Consider the following 17237-nt stretch of genomic DNA (forward strand, 5'->3'; position numbering starts at 1 on the left):
CCCTCCCCCCACCCCCTCCAGGCGGCCGGTTCAGAGATGGCCCCAAGGAAATGCAGCTTGTTGGTGGCAATGCGTCAACTCGGTCATGTCTAACTGAATTTCCCTCGAATTCCCATCATTTCTCCTTGTGCGGGCCTCCTCCCCAGAAGGGACCCAGCACACCTGGGTAACAGTGGGTGACACTTTGCGGGATGCCGCGGTGAGAAGCACTTTTGTAACCGTCTGAACTGTAAACACACGGCAGATTTTTTTTTTCCTCGGGATTGCAGCAAAGTTTGTACAAAAGAGAAACTCTGCTCTTTCACAAGAGGTGACAAAGCCTTGTGGTCCCCTAGAACGTCTCAGAGCAGCAGACAGCAACGTCACTCCTTGTCCCGCCCTGGCTCACTCTCTCCAACTGTCCCCTAAGCCTAGGGAGAGCAGGCCCATCCCTGAGCCACGGGGTGGTGCAGGATTGAGGACATACACCAGGGCGTTCAGGCTGACTTTCCATCTGAGCTCTGTGATTCACCCCAAGTCCCTGGGCAGGTTCCTAATGTCTCTGTGCCACAATTGTCTCATCTGATAAATGGGCACAATAGCAGTTCCTGCCTGGCGTTGGGCCCGGAGACGGAGTGGTTGGGGCTCAGAGAACGTCAGCCACCTGTCGGTCTAACAGAACCAATGGAAATCCAAGAGTCAGTTGGCCAGTTGGGTATCTTAGCGAGCCCACGGGCTCCTTGGGCTCTCTCTGACCTTGCCGGTGGCCTCTGGCTCATTATGCGTTTAGTGTCTCAGGACCTCCCTTGCTCCCAGCCCTTCTCCTCCTTTCCTGAGCTGGGACTCGAGCCCGAGTCCTACCCTCCTCCAGTCTTTTGAGCTCTCTGCAAATTCTACTTTTCTCGAAGGGTCTGGCAGCCACTTGTGGGCTCCTGGGCAGCTGCTCTCCCCCAGGGCTGAGGCATGCAAACCTGAGATTCAGCTGTCCTGGGAGCAGCTGCACGTCGGCTCCCCACTTCCAGCGCCTTCAGTCACCTGCAAGGGCTCTGGGGCCAGGCAGAGCCCAGGTTCAAGTCCTACCTTCTTCCACTGACTGCTGCATGACCTTGGAGCAGTTACTTAACCTTTCTGAGCCTCTGTGCTCCCAACAAATGTCAGTCCCCTCACTCTTCTCGGCCTTTTCAGAACTCTGGGCTGTATTTATTTCTCCAGTGCCCATGAGGAGGACCTGTTCTGGGCACTGGCTGGTTGGGGGGCGACTAGAGGTGAACCATCCCTACTCTCAGCCCGATGGAAACACTGAGGCTTGCCCAGAGAACATGACAGAAATGACCCAAGGAGAGAGTTGCCAATGCAGGTTTCTCCCCTCCCCCCTTGCTCTGGACTCAGGTGTCACCGCTCCTTTGTTGTCCAAAAGATGTTCGGGAGCCTCCCGCCTTCTTTCCCGCAGCTCGGAGCCTCTGTCGGGATTGGCCTCTGCTTTTCATCTTTGTCTAATCCCAATACAGAGCTCCGGAGGCAGGCGGAGAGAAGCACCTCGCCGCTGGAGGTGGGGCAGGGGGAGTGTTGGCGGGGGCAAGGGAGCGGAGAGGGGGAGGAGGCCGAGCAGGTGCGTGGGTGGCACGCACAGCGGGAATAAAGACTGGATGGCCAGAAGGCAGAGCCAGGGGGCGGGGAGGGGGAGAGGTTCAGTCTGACTGGAGAGGGGGGTCTCTCGGTGGAGCAGTGGGATAGGAATCCCACTGGGCTGTGTTCCAGGTAGACTGTAAACGCCTCTCAGGTCGGGGTTCAGATGCTCTTCTAGTTGGCCCTATTATCATTGCTTTCTCTTTTTAAGTCGTGAGCTCTAATACCTGTGCAGAGCAGCACAATAAACATCATAAAACAAAGTCCCGTGGGGCCAGCTTCTGCAGTCCCTGGTCCCCCCCCCGGCCACCACCTAGACACCCCTCTCGCCCGTCCTGACTCTGGGGGCAATTGCTTCCCGGCATCTCTTTATAGTTTTAATGCTCAGTGTGTGTCCCTGAATGATGCGGATTCATGTTCCCTGTCCTTGAACTTTGTATAATCACAGTGAGGCTGTGTATTCTCTCACGACCTGCTTCTTTCACTCCGTTGTGTTTTGCAAGATCTGTCCAGTTGCCGGTGTGGCTACAGTCTGTGCGTTTTCATTGCTAAAGAGCAGGGGTCGTAAACAGCGGCCCCAGGGCAGGGGTGGCGGAGTGGGGGGAAGGCTCAGTCCAGTCCCGCTGCCTTTCGGTAAGGCCTAGGAGGTAGGAGTGGTTTTTCTCCCATGTTTTTAATGGTTGGAAGAAAATCAAGAGAAGGATATTTCACGGCACGTGACAGTGATACAAGATTCACATTTCAGCGCCCACAGATAAAGTTTTATTGGAACACAGCCACGCTCATTCATTTGTGGGCGATCTAGGAGGCTGTCACCCTCCATCGGCAGAGTTGAGCATTGGGACAGAGACCCCATGGCCCCCAAAGCGGAAAATATTCACCCTCCGGCCCTTCACAGAGCATGTTGGTCAAGTCCCGCTGTCGAGTGTCCCACTGAAGGAATATATTGCAATTTCTTTCTCTATGATGGACGTTTCAGGCCTTGCTGTCTGTGGCTGTGAGCACTCCGGTGCGGCCTCCAGGCCCACGTGTGTTCCGGGCCTCTGGGAGCGCAGGTTTCCGTGGAGGCTGCTTCTTCCCCAGCTGTCTGCCTCCCTTAGGGGGACTGTGAGCTTCGGGGGGCAGGAAACGCGTGCACTTTCTTGGTTCAAATCCTCGACACCTTAGCACAGAGCCTGGCACCCAAAGGATGCCCGGCAGACTCCAAAGACAGCGGCCAGGATTGAGCTCCTCAGCCCAGGAGGAGTTCCAAGAGGGCCGGGTGGAGATGTGCCGCCGCAGGGAGAGGCACGCGGGTCCAGGCCTGCGAGGTGGGTCCGCCTGGCAGGGCGGGGGCCCGGCCTTCGGATCTTCTCGGCACAGGCAGAGCAGCGAGACCCTCGTGTCTTGGGGACGAGCGTATGGATACGGGAATGCCGCGTCCCCATGGGCCCTGACATAGGAGAGCGGACCCTTGTTGTGGATCTAGGGGCCGTGGTCCGAGGACCGGCCTAGGGCACTGGAGTGGGGTCTGGAAACCGAGGAAGGGAAGGGGGGAACCTGAGGCTGGAGAGGGGGAGGGGGAGGGATTGGGTGTGAAGTTGGCGGGAGGAGCTCCTGGTCCCCTGGGGAGGACAGTGTGGCCGGCCTGGGAGCTTCGGGAGACACAGCCGAGTCACCCCAGCACTCCGCCCCCACTTCCCTGTTGGGATCCTCGGCGCCCTCTGATGCAGGCCCCTTGCCAACGGGAACAAGAAGGCACATCCAGGACCACCGGTGGCCCTGGGACCTGGCCCGTGGGACCCCTCCGGGAGGGCTTCAACCATGGGGTTGGGGTGCCTGTAAGGGAAGGTGTGGTGAAGCCGGGTTGTTTCCGCGCCCCCCGCGCCCCCCGCCCCCGCCAGGACTGCATGGACTGTGGGGGAAGAAGGTGATGTCAGAAGCCAGATCCGTGCTCACCCGCGGTGGGCTGGGGGAGGGGGGCCGCGCGGGCACAACCCCAGGCAAGGCAAGCCAGCTTCTCAGTCAGCAGAGGACCTCCCGGCAGCGCAGGCTCTGTGGCCGTATTTCTGAAGGCCATTTGACAACCTATAGCAAAAATTAAAGATTTAAAAGGATCCCCACCCTTTGAAGATTTATGAATTTCTGAGAGAGAGAGAGAGAGAGAGAGCGCGAGCGAGCGCACCCTCCAGCAGGGGAAGAGGCAGAGAGAGAGAGGGAGAGAGAGGATCTCAAGCAGACCCCTGACCTGGGGGCTCACTGTCACCACCCTGAGATCATGACCTGAGCCAAAATCAAGAGTCGGATGCTGACCCACCTGAGCCACCCGGTGCCCTCTGGGTACATCCCCTTTGAACCACTAACTCCCCTTTTCGGGACCAGACAACCTTTATATACAAGACCGATCCCTCAAGGGTCCGTGGAGCACAGCCGCAGACTCCCAGGGCCACCAGCTGGCCCCTCACCACAGTGGGTTTAGACAAGACCCTCTCCCACCCCCTGGCCCTGAGCTACCCTTGGCTCTCGGCTCCTGCCCCCCAAACCCACTTTCCAGCCCTGCTGGATGACGGCCTGCCCGGAAGCCTTTGCTCCCGATGCCCCCTTTTCCTGGAAGGGGTCGTTGCACTTGCCCACCTGGTGACTCCAACCTGTTGCTCAAGGTCAAACTTGGCGACCTTCTCTGTGGTGCCCACTCTGGTCCACTCTCCCCCGCCCCCCCACAAACCCAATGGCCAGCCCTGCCCCACCAAGGTGTTCCCCTGTGGTTCTGCTCAGGAACTCAGAGGCATGAAGGACACGACAGAGCTCCCCTGGGCAGCCGGGGGTCCCAACAGCACCAGGGAACAGGTCCCCAACCTACAGAGGCGGGCTCCGTGCGAAAAGCCAGAGAAAGGGCCAGGAGAGAGGGTGCTGGCTGGGGAGCTCTCCGGGGAGGAGGAAAGGTCAGAGAGGAAGACATTTGCAAGTGAGGATCAAGGCCAGAAGCAGTGGGAGCCACAGCCTTGGCTCTAAGACCTTGGCTGACCTCCGCTTGCCACGGGAGCGGAAGAGGCTGACAGGGGCAGGGACAGGGCTGGCAGCGCAGAGGCTGGGGAAGGAGAGGCTGCGCAGCTTGGAGGTCGGTGAGTGATTTCGCGCCCGGAGGGCACCGGATCTTTGGGGAGATAGAGATTTAAGAGAAGTCAGGATAAAAGTGATCTGGCGAAGGCGTCTATAGGAAGGAGTTTGCGTGTTGACAGCCAGAAGCATTTATGTTTTAGAAGGAGCCTGGAGGGGGAGGGGTCCCAAGCCGTAAGAATGAATCACTAATGTGAGGGTTTTCGGCAGCTGGAGAAGATGGGAACTCTGTAGTGTTTCTCTTCTTATCTTTCTTTCCTTCTTTTTTTAGATCGGGGAGGGGCAGAGGGAGAGGGAGAGAATCTTAAGCAGGCTCCATGCCCGGCAAGGAGCCCGACACCGAGCTTAATCTCAGAGCCCTGAGATCATGACCTGAGCCGAAATCAAGAGTTGGACCCTTAACCAGCTGAGCCACCCAGATGCCCCTCTCTTGGTCTTTCTAGCACAGAATGTGATCCTGTCCATCCCAGATCTAGAAGCCTCAGAAGCTCCCCCTGGGTTTCCAGGACAACCCTTGCCCTGCACCGTCTCCCTCCCACCTCCCTGAGCCGCCCCCCCCCAACCCTTATGCCTCCACAGCTCCTTTTGAGTCCCGCAGCTACCAATGATGACTTCTAGAAGCTTCATCCAAGAGCTTTTTGTACGTCACCCGCCCCCATCTCTGCTCCCCTCCCCCACCTGGCTGCCTCCCACTCTTCCTTCAAAGCCCAGCCTGGCAACGGGATTGGATGTCCACAGCCGTGATGTCAGGGTGGCAGAACTGTGGGCAAGTTCAACGTTCTTGATCCTTCGCTGTGGTGTTTAGAACTCCTACGGCACTCACTCACGTTTCCTTTTTGTAAGGGGGGGGAGGGGCTGAAGAATTATAATTAAAAAAAACAAAGATCCAGGAGTTGCCCCTCCTGGATTCCTCCACTCCTCCCCGCAGGGCTGGGTCCCCTGCTCTGGGTTTCGGCAGGCTCTGGGACTTCCCTTTATCTTCCCACGTTCCGACTTCATCAGCGAGCTCTGCCCAGTGGCAGGGCCCAGCCCGCCCTGGCAGGACTTCGGGAGGGTGCCCCCTGCAAGGGGGGGTGCCCTGGTGGGGTCTCCCCCCTCGCTCCATGTTGTCCTACACCCATCCAGGGACAAGAACCAGAACCCCCATTCTCCCTCTTTGGTCCTATCTCCATCTCCACCCCAACCCGACGTCCTTCTTTGAGGGCAGAGGACAGTATGCAGGGAGAAACTGAGTCTCCAGCTGTCCTAGGCGGCACCCTCAAAGTTGGAGAAACTTGCCTTTTTCAACCTGAAGGAGAGGTGATTGTTATACAAATGCTTGTGAATACCCACAAAGCCTCTGCGTTTCTGGGACCAGACAGTCGACCTTCTGCACTCGGTTTGTGTCCCCGCATGGTCATGGTGCTCCCGGGGTCTAGAGTCTGGAGGCTTTAGAACAGAACGCAGGCAGGGCGGTGGAAATGGCCCCCGAGGCCAGCCACATCCGTCTGTATCTCTGTAATTCAGAGGTGTTGAAAGATGTGACAGCCGGTCTGATGGCAGTGTTCCGAGGGCACCAGCGCTAAAAGCTTCAGAGTACACACTCTCTGTTCAAAGGTTGCCTTCCAAGGCCTGCTACACGCCTCTCCCTAATCAGCCACTTGGCCACGCGCCGTTGTTTGATGCGCAGGTCCTGAAGGACTCCCCCGTTTTTCAGTGGTGTCCTGGGATTCGTGCTCAGGCAAATGGCTGGAGCCCTGTGATAAAGCCAGCAGCCCCATGTCTGTGGCTTCCCAGCAACCCTTCACATGGGCCTTAAAGGAATTAAAAAAAAAAAAAAAAAATGGCATGGCTCTGAGAGACGCCAGAATTAAATTAGAGGGTGAAACTCCATGCCTAAAATAAAGACCGTGGGAACTGCTTTCTTCTGTAGCTGGAGAATCAAAGTACTTTCCTTTAAAATCGACCGAAGTGGGGATGGATACCTTTGATCAGCACGTCTGGATCCTCACCCCCTTGACTGCCGAGGCTGGGGGCCACGGAAGGGATCGAGTTCCAGGCAGAGTGGACAGCTGGGGCAAGGCCTGGGCCAGGGGGGCCAGAGGGGCTGCGAGGGGGCGGGGCAGCTGGGGAGAGCGGGCAGGGAGTGCCCGATGCCAGGGCTGGGGGCGTGTCATCGCTGCAGTGAAGGACGGACGCTGGCTGGCCCTTTGGGCACTTGGTTGGTGCTGACACGGGACCGTCTGTACACGGTTTGTGGGACCACATGCTTCTGCTCTGGGAGCTGCAGATCTTGAGCTGGATAACAGTAGCTGTCCCTATAAAGCGGCAGGGTCTGTTCTGGTGAGGAGCTTTGTCCTCGTATCCTGCCAGACGACATGTCTATTAGATGACCCAAATCTAGAAAAATGGCCTCTGAATTTGTAGCTCCCTTTAAAGGGGTGCAGCTCGGGGTACCTGGGGGGCTCCGTGGTTAAGCGTCTGCCTTCAGCTCAGGTCATGATCCCAGGATCCTGGGATCCAGCCCCGCATTGGGCTCCCTGCTCAGCCCCTTGCCTGCTTCTCCCTCTCCCTCTCCCTGTGGCTCCCCTGCTTGTGCTCTCTGTCTCTCTCGGTCTCATAAATAAATGAAATCTTAAAAAAAATAAAGGGGTGCAATCCTTTCATTTGAGAGATGTTTTCTTTGTCTTGCTCCCAGATTTTAAAATTGTGGCATAGGGCAGTGATGAAGAGTTTGGAGTTAAGGACCCAAAGAGACCCCGCTTACAATCCCATGCCCGCCCCTGACTAGCTGTGCTTCTCGGCAAACCTCTTCCTCTCTCAGAGCTTCGGGTTTGTCCTCTGCAAAAGGGGAGTGTGCCCCCTGGCCCCCGCCCCGCAGTAACAGTAACGCGTTGTCATCACACAGCTTCACAGCGACACCACGCGAGTGTCTCTGTGGGGCAGAGGGAGTCCTGCAGACCGAGAGGGTGACCCCCAATTCTGGGAGAGGAAGGGAACAGGACGGCATTCTGAGCAAGGGGAACGGCCCAGCAGGCCTGGCGTCCGCGGGGGTGTGAACGGAGGACCACTCAGCTGGGCTGCGTAGGGCCCGGAATCGTGGACTGGATCCTCCAACCCAAGAACGTGCAATTTTTTTTTAAAGGTGACCCAAAGCAAAGGGATGCGTGTTAGAGCAAGACCCTGTCTGAACCCACTTGTGCGACTGTAACTGAAACCAAAAGTTCACAAAAAGCGTCGTCGTTACGCACAAAATGCTGCAAGGTTCTATTTTTAAAAATTGCTTGTCCTCACCATGTAAATTGATTTCAGACTCCTTCCTGGGTCTCCTCTGGGGTGGGGGGCACCGCAGCAGGGTCAGTCGGCAAGATGGTGTGTGGTTCCCTGGGGAGCAGCTCCAGGCAGCTCTCTGCCTGGGGTGGGGTTGCGGGGTGGGGTGCTGGGCGGGGAGTCCAGATTCCAGAGCAGGACTGCGTGCGTGCGGGGTGTCCTGTATAGGGGGTGGGGTGGGCAGATGGGGGGGCATCCTTTCTACACCCAGCCAAGTTCTTTGATTGTGAATCCCTCCCCCCAGGGACTCGGCATGGGGTGCCTGGGTCAGGGTAGGACTGGGGCCCCTCCCTACCGCTCTCAAGACCGCAGTGCAAGTGGCCAAAGATTCAAAAAGTGGGCAGTAGACAAAATCTTTCCCAACAAGGGTAACAGATAAGGAGTGAGCGGGGAGAGCCGGAGGAGGCCGCTACTGGGGGAGGGTTCTCTCTGCTTGCTCCGTTCGCCACCCCGCCGGGGAGCCTGGCGCCCCAGGCTTGGGTCTGCACCCCAGGGAGTCCCCCACCCCCACCCCGTGTCCCGCCCAGGCCCAAGGCCTGAGGCAGTAGACAGGCTGTCCTGTGGAGGCCACTCCAGGCCGCGTGTGCCCTGCCCTGTGGGCCTGGTACTTTCTAGGCAGAAGGGCCAGTCTGGCGTTTGCTTTTCTGGACTCAGCGAGGACTCGGGGCTCTGCTCACTACCTTGCCTCTTTTTTGTCACTGGGGACACGCAGCCTGGCCTCCCCCTGGCCTCCCCCTTCTCCTTCCCCGGCTCCTCCCGCTCCCCTCCCTCCCTCTCCTCCCCACGCTGGAAAGAGCAGGTGCTGGGGCAGGTGGGAGATCCCGCCTCTCCACTCCCCTCCCCTCCTCGGGGCTGCCCCATCTCTGCCCGCCCTCCGCACTGGCCACCTCCAGGCCCTTCGCCCTCTTGGGCGGGGGGATCTGCAAGCCGAACGAATTCATCTCCCCGCAGAAAACCAGCCAGGCTCCTGGCAACGCTTTCCTCCCTGTGCCTGGCCTGGCCTAGGCTGTGCCGAGGACTCACCCGCCCCCTTCCTGGAGAATTATCCAAAGAGCAAGTTCCTGTTGCTTCTGTAGCCCTTTGGGGCCTTTTGTCTTGGGGACTTGTCCGCAGGTACCTGAAGAGAAAGCCAAGCCGGGCTGGGCTCTCCCAGCCCCTGTGCCCGACAGTCACTCACAGTCAGAACCAACTCCTGGTTCTTGGAAGCGCCTGCCAGAGTGGGAGGCTGGATGTGGTGCAGGCCGGCGGCGGGGTCTGGGACCCGTGTGAGAGTAAAGGGTCAGGGCTCTCTTCCCCTCTCCCCCTAGACCCCCTCAGGGTGGGTGCAGTGGACCCCCTCGGACACGCTCGTGGGTCACTGGGGTGTGCCAGCCGGCCTCCCCTGGCTCCCCGCCCCCCGCCCCGCCTCAGTCCCAGGAACCCGAGTCGCCACCCACCCCTCCTCCCCAGTCCTCCGCTCTGAACCCTGTGCCCCTCTTCGCGCGGCCCATGGGCAGAATCTAAGAAGATCCCCAGACCAGCCCACTCTGAGACCAGCTCACTCTGCTCCGGCCAACCTTGTTCCACAGGGCACAGGCGCCCTTGACCTGAACAAGGGACAAATCATACAGCCGCCACCAGGTGCAAGATGGACACCAGCCACTGCGCCAGCCCTGTGCACTCGGGGGGCAACCTGCAAGGTTTGCGAGGGTCCCACCAGAGCCCCTCTGGGTCTGCGGTGAGAAGCAGGTGTCTGAAGTGGGGGGAGGGGCGAGCCCTCCGTACCAGCCCTGGTGTGGCCACTTTCCTGGTGGTTTTGGCCAGGTTCCCACCTCCCGCCCCCTAGCAGGGAGGACTGGCCGCCTGCAGAGCCAAACGGGAGAATGCAGCTAGAAGTCAGAGCGGGTCCTGAGCTGAGTCTGGAGGTCTGGGTAGGAGTCCTAGCCGGAGGGGCGTGCAGGGGTAGCTGCAGCATGGGAAGTGGCCCTTTGGGGGGGTGAGGAGCATGGCCACGGCCTGCATGCAGCATGGCCTTGATGGGCAGGGCAAACCAGGTCTGTCTCAACCCTCTGGCTGCTTGTCCTTACCTGGGATGATGCCATGACCCCTTCCTCCGCCTGCCACGCCTCTGCCCTGGCTGCCATGTGTCAGGGGAACTTCGGGCCTGAATCAGAGCTCCTCTTTCTTACGACAGCACAGAGCGGTGTCATTAAACCACAACGGCCACCCCACTGGCGTGCCCAGTGACACCAAGGACCCGTGAAATCTTTCCCGCCCCGCTCAGTGGAGGAGAACCCTGGGTCCCAGCCCAGGGGCTTCTCCAGGTGCGAACACCGTCATAGTCCTGCAGGACAGCGAAGCCGGTCCCCCTAGTCCCCTAGACATCCAGCCCGGTCCCTGGGACTGGAACTGCCTTTCGCTCTTTGGTGGAGGGGCGAACTCTTCTGTGACTCAGCACGAAGCACAAAATAAGCACGCAGTGGGAGCTCCGAGGGACTGGCTGGTTGAGAGGACCCCCTCTGTCCTGTCCCCAAGTCGTCCAGAGGCCCTGGCCTCACCTCCCCTGGGGACCCAGCGCGGGGCTCAGTGGAAGAGCCCAGAGACCAGTCCAGTCTGGCCTCATGCCAGCCCCACACCCCGGTCCCCTGGGGGCCCATGCCTTGCCCTCCCCCAACAAAATACACCTGGCCGGTTCCTCTGAGTCACTCCAATGTGCGATCTTCTCCCGACGAACAACCCGGCCGGCGTGTTCTTGGCTGCTTCCTGCCGACCTCCGTTCAGAACTGTCCGTTCGGCTGCTGGAGAAGGAAGGGGCTAGGGGGCGAGGCGTGCTGAAGCTGTGGGGGCTTGTGTGCTGACATCTGGGGGTGTGAGGGGACCCCTGCTGCTCGGGCCCGGAGCCTGCGGGAGGGTGGGAGGCCCAGCCCGGCAGGTGCCAGTGTTTTCCTAGGAGCCTGTGATGAGGAGGGGTGTCCAGGTGTCCAGGAAGGAGGCCCGCATAGACACCTGCCTTTGTAACGGTCATCAGATATCCTGGTTGTGGCCCGAACGGCTCCCTCTGTGCTGCTGGAAAGCTGCTCTTGGGGCATTTTTTGTTACCGTCCATAGAAACTTGACAGATGTTTCTCCAAGCTCTGATTCAGGGCAAGGCTCTTCTCTCTTGATGGCTGGCTTGGCTCCTCCTACGGGCTGGAGAGAACCCTGAACCCTGAACCCTCCGGGGGGGCCACTGCCAGGAAGCTCTTCTTCCTGCCAGGGAGCATTTCTTTGTCTTGTCTCCTGTCTCCCTCCTCTTTACTTCTCATTCTCCAGCAGCTCTGGGTCTTCTCAGGCTGGTGCTTTTATCCAATGTGGCTTCTTGGCCTTTGATCAGGAAAGCGGTTAGGGCTGTGGGGTCTGGAGTCTGCCCGCCTTGGGCAGGGTTGTAGCTCCACACCATCCCTGCTGAGAGAGTGAAAGCTAGCAGCTTGACCTGCCTGACCCTCGGACTCTTCCTCTCTGTGAAGTGGAGCTCTTACACACTTCGCCTTGGGTGTGTCGGGAGACGGAGAGCTCTATGTGTGAGGCACTTGGCACAACGCCCGCACACAGCGCCTGCGTGAACGGCGCTGTGAGTGTGAGCGTGAGCCGAGGTCCTTGCGAGGAGGTAGAAAGGACTGAAGCGACCCGGAGGGTAAGCTCCCACTCTTTCCTTTCTCTTCCCCTGCAGGAGGGCAGTCTGTGACCCAAATTGGTGCCCCCATTTTGGTCTCTCTGGCCAACAAGGCCATTTCCTTCGACTGCAGAATCACATACCCGGACAGCCCCAAATTCAGGGACTTCACAACCTGGTACTTTCACGTGGACCTCCAGAAACGGGAGAGCCCCAAGGAGCAGATGAAATGCTCACCCGACCTGGCCAAAGATAACCAGACGCACACCCTGCAATGCCGGGTCACCCCCACGCTGCCCAGCGCGTCGGCCACTGGTACCTACTACTGCTCCGTGGACTGGCAGGACTTGAAAATGATCAGCGACGGCGTCTTCATCCTGGTCAGAGGTGAGGCTTCCTGCAGGATCCAGAGGGTTCACACAGCAAATCTGGGGCCACAGGATCTAAAGCAGGCAACAGGGCGCCTGGGAGGCTCCGTCTTTAAGCACCTGCCTTCTGCTCAGGTCATGATCCCAGGGTCCTGGGATCGAGCCCCGCATCAGGCTCCCTGCTCAGCCAGAAACCTGCTTCTCCCTCTCCCTGCCACTCCTTCTGCTTGTGTTCCTTCTCTCGCTGTGTCTCTCTCTGTCAAATAAATAAATAAAATCTTACACGGAAGACATTGGGAGATGAAGAGAAGGGAGTTGGGGGAAATCAGAGGGGGAGACAAACCATGAGAGACTGTGGACTCTGAGAAACAAACTGAGGGTTTTGGGGGTGTGGGGGCTGGGGTGAGCCTGGTGGTGGGTATTCAGGAGGGCACGTATTGCATGGGGCACTGGGTGTGGTGCACAAACAATGAATTCTGGAACACTGAAAAAAAATTTAAAAAAGAGAAAGAAACATGGAGATCGCTACAAAAAAAATCAACAAGAAATAAACCAACAAATAAATAAATAAAGCTGTCTCATTGATCAGCTTGGGTAAAAGGCAACCGTGTCCTCAGGGAGCCCCTGACCACGCAGGTGTGCCGACGTCTACCTTGATTTGGGAAGGATGGAAGCCTGGGTCGTGGCTGTGCCTCCAGCCACCTCTGGCAGGTGCCCCAGAGAAGTCCCTGGCGCACTGGTCTCAGCATCGCTGCGGCACCGTGTGTGTGTGTGTGTGTGTGTGTGTGTGTGTGTGTGAGGGGGGAGTGTCAGGGGCTGAGTACACCATTGGGCTCATGAATGTGTGTGTCTATGGCAGCACTTGGCTCATGTAGGTATTTCTGGGAAAGGTTCCTAGTTTCATCACATCCCTGAAGGAGTGATGACTGAAAAGTTATCATCGGCAAAGCCGTGAGGCTCTGACCTGCGTCCGTGCTTCCTACCAGGAGCAGTGGGGGTTCGGGGAGCTGGCCGGGCTGTGGCTCTGGGCCCGGGCTTTGTGGCAACACCCTGCCCGTCGAGGGCTTTTATGGGGATGAACGGGATCCTGTGTGCGAGGGCTGGTGTCTGCTACTAGGAAATGTTTGATTAATAACAGACACGGGCGCACCTGGCGCGTGGTTGGCACCGGCCCTTTCTGCCGGCAGATGGAGGGAGCGAGGGAGGCATAAAAGGAGGGATGGCCCACGGGAAGGGGCCAGGCGGGGCCCTTCACCTGCCCCTGTGAAGGCCGGTCCCCTGCTAGGCCCAGCCCCCCCCCCCACCGCCCCATCACACCTGTCCCCATGTCCGCTGTTCCTCATGCGGAGCATGGAAGGCCCCGAGAGATGGCGTGACTCGCCCAGGGTCCCACAGGCAGCTCTGGGGGGAGCCAATTCACCCCAAGGCAGGTGACTCAAGAAGCAAAAGATGGCTTGACAAGAATCAAGGCTGCCAACCTAGAAAGGGGTGTGACCAAAGCCAGCGTGGGAAGGAGCACCTTGCTGGCCTCGTGGGGTCTGGGGGGCTCGCGGTGGGGGAGTGCTGACAGTGGCGTGCTGGGTAAAGGAGAACAGAGGAGTGGGGGGCCTGGGGGTTGGCGGGGTGGGGTGCATCCCTGCCTTTCTCGGGGGACTAACCCTCTGCTTCCCTGCCCTCCTCCCAGACATAGGGTACCGAGCCCCCGCGCAGGACTCCCAGCTGCTCCTGCTCTCCGGCTTCACGGGCCTCCTGACCGCGCTGAGCGTCTTGGTCACAGCCCTGCTGCTCTGGAAGAAGGTAGGGGATCCGCACACACGGCAGCACTGCCTGTCCGGGCCCTTCGCTGTGGCTCCGGGAGCTTCCCGAGGAGCGGAGGGGCTGCCCGCCCATCCGCCCCGCACGGCGTCCCGGGGCCCTGGGGAGGGCTGCGGCCGTAGCCTTCCTCGTGGTCTCCCTGCACACGGACCCCACCTCGCTCACCTCCGCAGCTGGGCCCGGGGTACCCTCTTGCCAACGCCAGGTCCCCTTGGGTCTCGCACAAAACCAGGGTCCACCCGCCTTTTCTAGGTCACAGGTCGTCCCCGGTGTTTCGGTGCAAGGCTCAGGCCCCACTTCTGGCTCTTTTGAGCCACACTGTCCTGGTTTTTCCGGATGCCCAGCACCCCAGAAGGGAGGAGGAAGCGTTTCCTCACAGCCGCCGTCTACCGGGCACCCCTGCCCTCCCCTCGGTGTCCCACCGTCGCTCTGTGAGGGACGTTTCTTCCCATTTTACAGCTCTGGAAAGCGAGGCCCAGAGAGGTGGTGGCTCGCCCGAGGTCTCCCGGCAAGCCTGTGGCAGGGGCGGGGGCTGGAGTGGCAGGTGGATGGGGTGTTTGGTCCAGGTCTGTGCCCGGCTGACTCCTGTTCGGGCTGTGGTGGCACCAACGCAGGGAGGGTTGTCTCCCCCGTGGGCTCTTGTCACTCTTCTTGTCACCCAGTCCTGGGGGGCTGATTCCGTAAGTACCCTGAGGACGGAGTCCGCAGTGAGCTTGTCTGCGTGGCTCTGTGCAGGCCCTCGCGTGCTCAGTAGATGTTTCTTGGGCGGTAGAATGCCTTCCCAGTGGGTGCCAGGTTCTGCCCGGCTCAGGGCGGGGCGAGGGGGGTGCAAAGATGATGGTCAGGGCCCCAGCCTGCAATTTGGACCCTCTGTCCTGGCTCCTTGAAGGCCTCCATCAGAACAGCTCGGGCCTGTGCTCTGCCCTCTCCGGACCAGGAGCTCCCCAACTCCTTGCTTGCCTTCGGGGGCAAGTCTGGGGAGCAGCTCCATCAGCGAAGGCCCTGAGTGTGGGAAGAGGGTTCCTCGGGTCAAGAGAGGCTCAGCCCCTGCACCTGCCCGTCCCCATCCACACCCAGGGAAGGGCCCCCTGAGACGGGATTTCATGCATTTGCTCATTCAACCCACATGAGGACGTACTCGACTCCAGGCCCCGTGGAGGCCCCAGGGCCATAGCAATGACTAAAACGGTCCCCAAGAAATCCCTGCCTGCTTCAGATCTGCATTCCAGCTGAGGGGAGGCAGACCCTAAACAAACAGAGAAATAAATAGCCTAACGGATGCGATGAGTGTTGGGGGAGACCGTGGTGAGTGTGGGAAGGAGGGAGATTGTGGTTTTCAGTGAGGAGCTGGAAGGGCCTCCGCACACCGCACCCGGAAGGAAGAGGGGCAGGCAGACGTCAGGAAGAGTGTGTGCAACAGGGGAACTGCAGGGGTGAGTGCTCTGAGGCAGGAGCTGCAGGGGCCGCCTGAGTTCAGGGGGTGTGTGTGTGTGTGTGTGTGTGTGTGTGTGTGTGGAGGCCCTGCAGGTCAGGCGAGGCACATTGACTGGGTTTACTCTAAGTGAACTGGGCGGCCCCACAGGGCGTCGGGAGATGTGGGGCAGGATCAGACTGACCCCGATGGACCCTCCGGCAGCTGTGAGAAGCGGGGGAAGGGAGACTCGGTGAGGAGCTACTGCAGCAGTCCAGGCAGGGGCGGCCGAGGTGGGACGAGGGTGGCTTCTGGGGAAGTGGCGAGCGAGGCAGGTTGGAGGCTCGGACCCCGGCCCCAGTGTCCCACTTTGCCTCGGGCTGGAGACATGGTCACTCTCCAGAAAAGGCTCCAGGGTGATAAAAGAAGATGAACATGGCCATTGGGCCGGCCCTAAAACTCTGGAGGCTGCCTTTCCCGCCATCTGGGAGCCGCAGCCTGGTGACAGCGTCAGCCACCGTTCTAGTTCCTCTGCTGTCCTGTGATCCGCGGGTGTGGGGCATGACCCTGGCGTGACCAGGTCCTAATCGGGCTCATCCGGCCAACAAGCCTCAGAAGGAGTCCACTCCGTTCCACCCAGGAGCAGGCTCTGCTATGAGGTCCCCGGGGAGGCGAGGACCCCTCCGTGGGCCCTTGGCCCCCTGCCTCTGACCTGGCCGCAGGGACAACTGAGCAGGGAAGACAGAAAACGATGGGAAATTCTTCCCTGGGCCTCCCATGAATCCTGCATTTAGGAGAGAGGCCCCCCCGCCCCTAGGCTCTTTCCCTCCTTCAACTAACATGTGCTGAGCCCCTACTGTGCGCCCAGCTCGGCTCTTACCCCCAGTATATTCCTTCCCCCACCCCCGCTGCTCTTCCCATGATGGTGGCAGGTAGGACGGCTCTGGACTTGTCACTCAGCAAACATCAGCTGAGCGCTTAGTGGGACATGGGTGTGGACACAGAGGCTGTGTGTCGGGCAGGGGCGATGAAGGACCCCCACTCGGGCTGTGGACCCCCACGCCAGCTTGTATGAGAGACTGCAAGGGTGCCTTCTGCAGGCAGGAAGCCCAGCAGGTGAGGGGCAGAACCGAGTCAGGGCGAGACCTTGACCCTGAGCTTCCACTGCAGCCGCTGCTCTGCAAAAACTGGCTTGTCATGTGTGGAGCTCGGGGTCCTGCCAGGTCAGGGAGGCACCTGGAGCAGAGCAGGTGGTCAGTAAAGTCCGGGAGGAGGGGAGTTGGGGGTAAGACTCAGCCCGGCCCCACTTCAGAGCCCAGCCCCTCCCCGTCCTGCGTGGCTTCAAGCACTCCTAGCCTCTCTCTCCTTCCAGGAATAGCTCCCGAGTATCTAGAACGTGCCAGGCACCAGGCTAAGTGCCAGACACAGTGGAAAGCAAGACAGAGGCAGCCCCTGCCCTCTCGCCAAGCTACAGCCCTCTCCGAGCCTGGCTGTCCTCCTCCAGGAACAGGGATGAGGATGGATCCCGCCTCACCTGGGAAGGGTGGGAGCGAGCATTTTGGAGACACCAGCCGGGGCGCCTGACCCACAGTGGGAGGGCGGTGTGTAGAGCTTCCTGGCCTCCCTCCCTGCACACGGGGGAGGAAGGGCGGGTGCAGGAGCCTGGCCTTGAAGGAGAGAGAAATTAGAAGGCCAGAGGCCAGAGATGTCCCCAGAGCTCCCTGGAACTGGATCCAAATTTGGGGTGCGGGGTCTGTTCCAGCGTGGCCAGCGCCCATAGCCCTGCCCCTCACAGGCAAGTGTGGTTTGAACTGAGTGAAAGAACAGAGCATGGGGTGGGGGACGGGGAGGCGGGGGACCCCAGCCAGTGGCCAGGCCAGGCAGTCGGCCATGGGGGCCAAGAGGAGACGGCCAGGCAGTGGGGGAGGCACGGAGGACCCTAGGAGCCCAGGCGGCTGCAGATAAATCCATCGAAGCCGGAGCTTCTGGCCCAGAAAAGGCA

At 59.8% G+C, this 17237-nt stretch overlaps 1 protein-coding gene and 2 long non-coding RNA genes across 3 annotated transcripts in view; 1 reads left to right on the plus strand and 2 right to left on the minus strand.

The window, feature by feature from the left end:
- NFAM1 (NFAT activating protein with ITAM motif 1) overlaps positions 1-17237 on the plus strand; it is a 33901-nt gene that overhangs the window by 1565 nt on the left and 15099 nt on the right. Inside the window, exons 2-3 of the mRNA XM_004771201.3 lie at positions 11699-12028; positions 13694-13806. Of these exons, the coding sequence (XP_004771258.1) occupies positions 11699-12028; positions 13694-13806 (443 nt within the window). The remainder of the gene's footprint in view (positions 1-11698; positions 12029-13693; positions 13807-17237) is intronic.
- Positions 2345-4029, minus strand: LOC123393078. Its single transcript, XR_006607797.1, has 2 exons — positions 3544-4029; positions 2345-3423 (listed from the first exon to the last, which is right to left on the minus strand). It is a non-coding gene; the product is annotated as an uncharacterized LOC123393078 (long non-coding RNA).
- On the minus strand, positions 6271-9369 carry LOC123393077. The gene is made up of 3 exons (XR_006607796.1): positions 9034-9369; positions 7975-8170; positions 6271-6494 (listed from the first exon to the last, which is right to left on the minus strand). It is a non-coding gene; the product is annotated as an uncharacterized LOC123393077 (long non-coding RNA).

The sequence above is a fragment of the Mustela putorius genome, unplaced genomic scaffold (assembly GCF_011764305.1).
Source record: "Mustela putorius furo isolate JIRA1106 unplaced genomic scaffold, ASM1176430v1.1 tig00000738_pilon_pilon_pilon, whole genome shotgun sequence".
Lineage (NCBI taxonomy): Eukaryota > Metazoa > Chordata > Mammalia > Carnivora > Mustelidae > Mustela > Mustela putorius.